Source organism: Aquarana catesbeiana, linkage group LG06 (genome assembly GCF_042186555.1).
Source record: "Aquarana catesbeiana isolate 2022-GZ linkage group LG06, ASM4218655v1, whole genome shotgun sequence".
In the NCBI taxonomy this organism is placed as follows: Eukaryota; Metazoa; Chordata; class Amphibia; order Anura; family Ranidae; genus Aquarana; species Aquarana catesbeiana.
In genome coordinates, this window is record NC_133329.1 from 18056470 (window position 1) to 18059831 (window position 3362).

Sequence of the window (3362 nt, forward strand, 5' to 3'; positions counted from 1 at the left end):
CGCCTCCCCCCTCCCTGTTTTTTCCATACATGTCTTGCAGAGTTCTGGACACACTCTGAAGGATGGCTGCCTTCCTTTTTAACCCTTAATACCCCTTTCTATGGATACATCACCATCCAGCTATTACAGCCACAGACTATACCCCTAAGGATTACTCATATCCGGAGCTCCAGATAAACACTGACTATACTGCTAAGTGTAAAAAAGTACTGACAGCCTTGCCAGGTAAAGGCTGTCCTTTCGTTACACAGACACAGCGTGTGAGGAAAGGACTGCCAATAACCGGCAACTCTGTTTACATGTGATTAGCTGCGATTGTCCCTTTACCGCGAATCAAAGGATGCAAAGGACACAGCAGTCCTAGAGCATGCTCAATGCGTGCCTCAAGGGATGTGTGGGAGGTGGGGTTCTGGGAGGACATCCATGGATGCCCTCCCATAACTGGAAGCCCATGCTGTAGCTGGCTTTTGGCTATCGTGTGGGTGGGAAGCAGTTGATTGCTATTACAGATTGATAATTATCAGCTTTTCTCCTAAAATTAAGGTCTATTCAGCTCTGTGGTGTGAAATGAGAAAACATACCAAACTCCAGACTGAATTGGGGTCTGTGTTAATGAGCTTTGGGCTTGTGTCATTGAGGAAATAGAATGTGCTTACAGATGCACTCTTCTTGCATTTGACATCAATTTGAGGCGCTTCTGAGATCATTCAGAATTCACTGACCGGTACACTTGACAAGAATTGACCTCCTTCTGATTGGCATTTCTTCTCCTTCTAAACTGCCTCAACCTGCTCTGAGCTGCTTTTAAATTCCTATCTATTGTTTGGGAAGAGGACCGGTTTTGATTAAATAAAAGCCCATTGACACAGGTGATTAATTATTATTTATTATACAGGATTTATATAGCACCAACAGTTTGCACAGCTCTTTACAATATGGGGACAGACAGTATGTAATATACTGCATGTAGGACATTTTAATCACATATTTTGAAGCCTAATTTGGGGTCCTAATCATACCGGCTGGGATCAACAGCGTACATTTCCTAAATCTTATGCCGCGTACACACGACCGGACTTTCTGTCAGAATAAACTCTGACGGTCTTTCCGACGGAGTTCCGCTGAGTTCCACTGAAATGAACTTGCCTACACACGATCACACCAAAGTCCGATCGTTAAGAACGCAATGACGTACGACGGGACTAGAAAAAGAAAGTTCAATAGCCAGTAGCCAATAGCTGCCCTTGCGTCAATTTTGGTCCGTCGGAATAGCATACAAATGGTTTTCCCGATAGGAATTGATTCTGTCGGAAAGATTTGAAACATGTTCTATTTCTAGGTCTGTCAGAATTTTAGAAAGAAAAAGTCCGATAAAGCCCACACACGATCGGAATGTCTGACGGAATGATTCCGTCGGACCTTTTCTGCCGGAAAGTCCGGTCATGTGTACGTGGCATTAGGGAAGAATTGTCTTTTGTCAATCTCTTTGACAATAAACAAACTTAACTACATTCTGCTCCATGCATCCTACATTTTGCAGGACAATTTAACTACATTCAACATTTTTGAATTCTGTAGGAGAATATCGCTATTGGATATTATAAACATAAATCAAGCCTGTCAATGAATTGCTGAAATGTGTTGTTATTTACTTACAGTATGTTTATTTTTTGTTTATTTTCATTTACTTATCTTATCAAATAAAAGGAAGATTGGAAATTTTGCAATGAGAAATCAGACAATTTTGAATGAATTCCTTCTCTCTGGACTGTCTGATCTCCCAGCTCTTCAGCTCCCTCTATTTTTCTTCTTCCTTCTCACCTACCTTCTGACATTAATCTGGAATTTTCTGATCATTGTCCTCGTAGTCATTGACTCTGGCCTCCATGTTCCTATGTATTTCTTCCTTGGGAACCTGGCAGGTTTGGACCTTTGTTATTCCTCATTAACCGTCCCACGAATGTTATTTGACCTTTACACCAATACAAGAAAGATTACCATACCAGCATGTATAACCCAAGTCTTCTACTTTTTTTTCTTTTCCACTACTGAATTTTTACTGTTGGCTGTCATGTCTTATGATCGATATACTGCCATTTGTCAACCATTACATTACACACAGATCATGAGTTGGAAAGTGTGTGTACAGTTGGCCTGCATTGTATGGTGTCTTGCTTGTACTAATGCCTTAATTCACACACTTTGTGGGTTAAATTTAAAATTTTGTGGATCAGATATTATAGAAAGCTTCTTCTGCGACTTTCCTCAGTTGCTTCAGATCTCCTGCAGTGACATCTACATCAACATTCTTTTAATTTTTATCCTGGGTGGAATCCTTGCAGTTTGCTCTCTAACACTGATCGTACTGTCCTATGTCTCTATATTCAGAACAGTCCTGAAAATAAAAGTTAAAGGTAAAATGAGTAAAGTTTTTTCTACATGTACCTCTCACCTGACAGTGGTCTTCATATTTTATTGCTCTTCTATTTTTAATTATTTTCGGCCAAGCCCTAACCAACATTTTGCTGTGGACAAAGTGGCATCTGTCTTTTATGCAGTGATGACTCCTCTTCTCAATCCTCTGATTTACAGTCTGAGGAACCAAGATTTCAGAAGAGCATTTTACAATGTCTTTAGGAAGATTGTCTACACTGCAATGGGAAAAATGAATCTACATTAAATATTCATTTGTAGATATTACCGAGACACAGAAGTATATTTATTTGACCCATGTCCATAATTCAGAAAACTTGTTTAATTTGAAATGTATCTCTAGGAAAAATGTTTTATTTTATCCCTATAAAAACTGTTTCTCAATTGAATTTTTAGTAGTTTAATGAATGCATTCTCTTTGCAAAGAATACTCAATTATATGCAAGGAAGTATTAACCAATTCAAGGCCCAGACTTTTCGAGACAGATAGAGCTTTCTTTTGGTGGTATTTAATATTTTTTTTTGCTAAATAAGAAAAACAAAACAATTACTTAATTTAATTACATGCTCTCTTACTCTCTGTAAGGTAAGCACGGGGTGGTAGAAGAAGACCACCCTGTGCTTACCTTACAGACTCTCCCAGTGGACAGAGTTTATTTAAAAGAAATACAGGAAACAGCAAGTCCGGATAAGAAGGAAAGCTGGAAATGGAGAGGAGCAACTCTCAGAAATGGACTATTCGAATGCAACAAGAAACCCTGTCTACCCAGGAGTATGTACCCAGCTGTGGTGCAATGGGCACATGGAGCTGCCCACTTGAAAAAGACTTTTATGAACTCTCTTATCAACAAGTGTTGCACCAAGAGTTACTCCACTGACGGACAACTTCTGCAGATAATGCATTATCTGCACCAAATGTAACCCAGGAT

The 3362-nt window shown here is 39.4% G+C and overlaps 1 protein-coding gene across 1 annotated transcript; it reads left to right on the forward strand.

Moving 5' to 3' along the window:
• Window positions 1-1726: 1726 nt before the first annotated feature.
• Window positions 1727-2680, forward strand: LOC141147866 (olfactory receptor 5B12-like). Its single transcript, XM_073635033.1, has one exon. The coding sequence runs from the start codon at window positions 1727-1729 to the stop codon at window positions 2678-2680; it is 954 nt and encodes a 317-aa protein (XP_073491134.1).
• Window positions 2681-3362: the final 682 nt, after the last annotated feature.

Bases quoted from the DNA above. Each gene is read 5' to 3' on its own strand.
- LOC141147866 (XM_073635033.1), top strand. From the start codon at position 1,727: ATGAGAAATCAGACAATTTTGAATGAATTCCTTCTCTCTGGACTGTCT.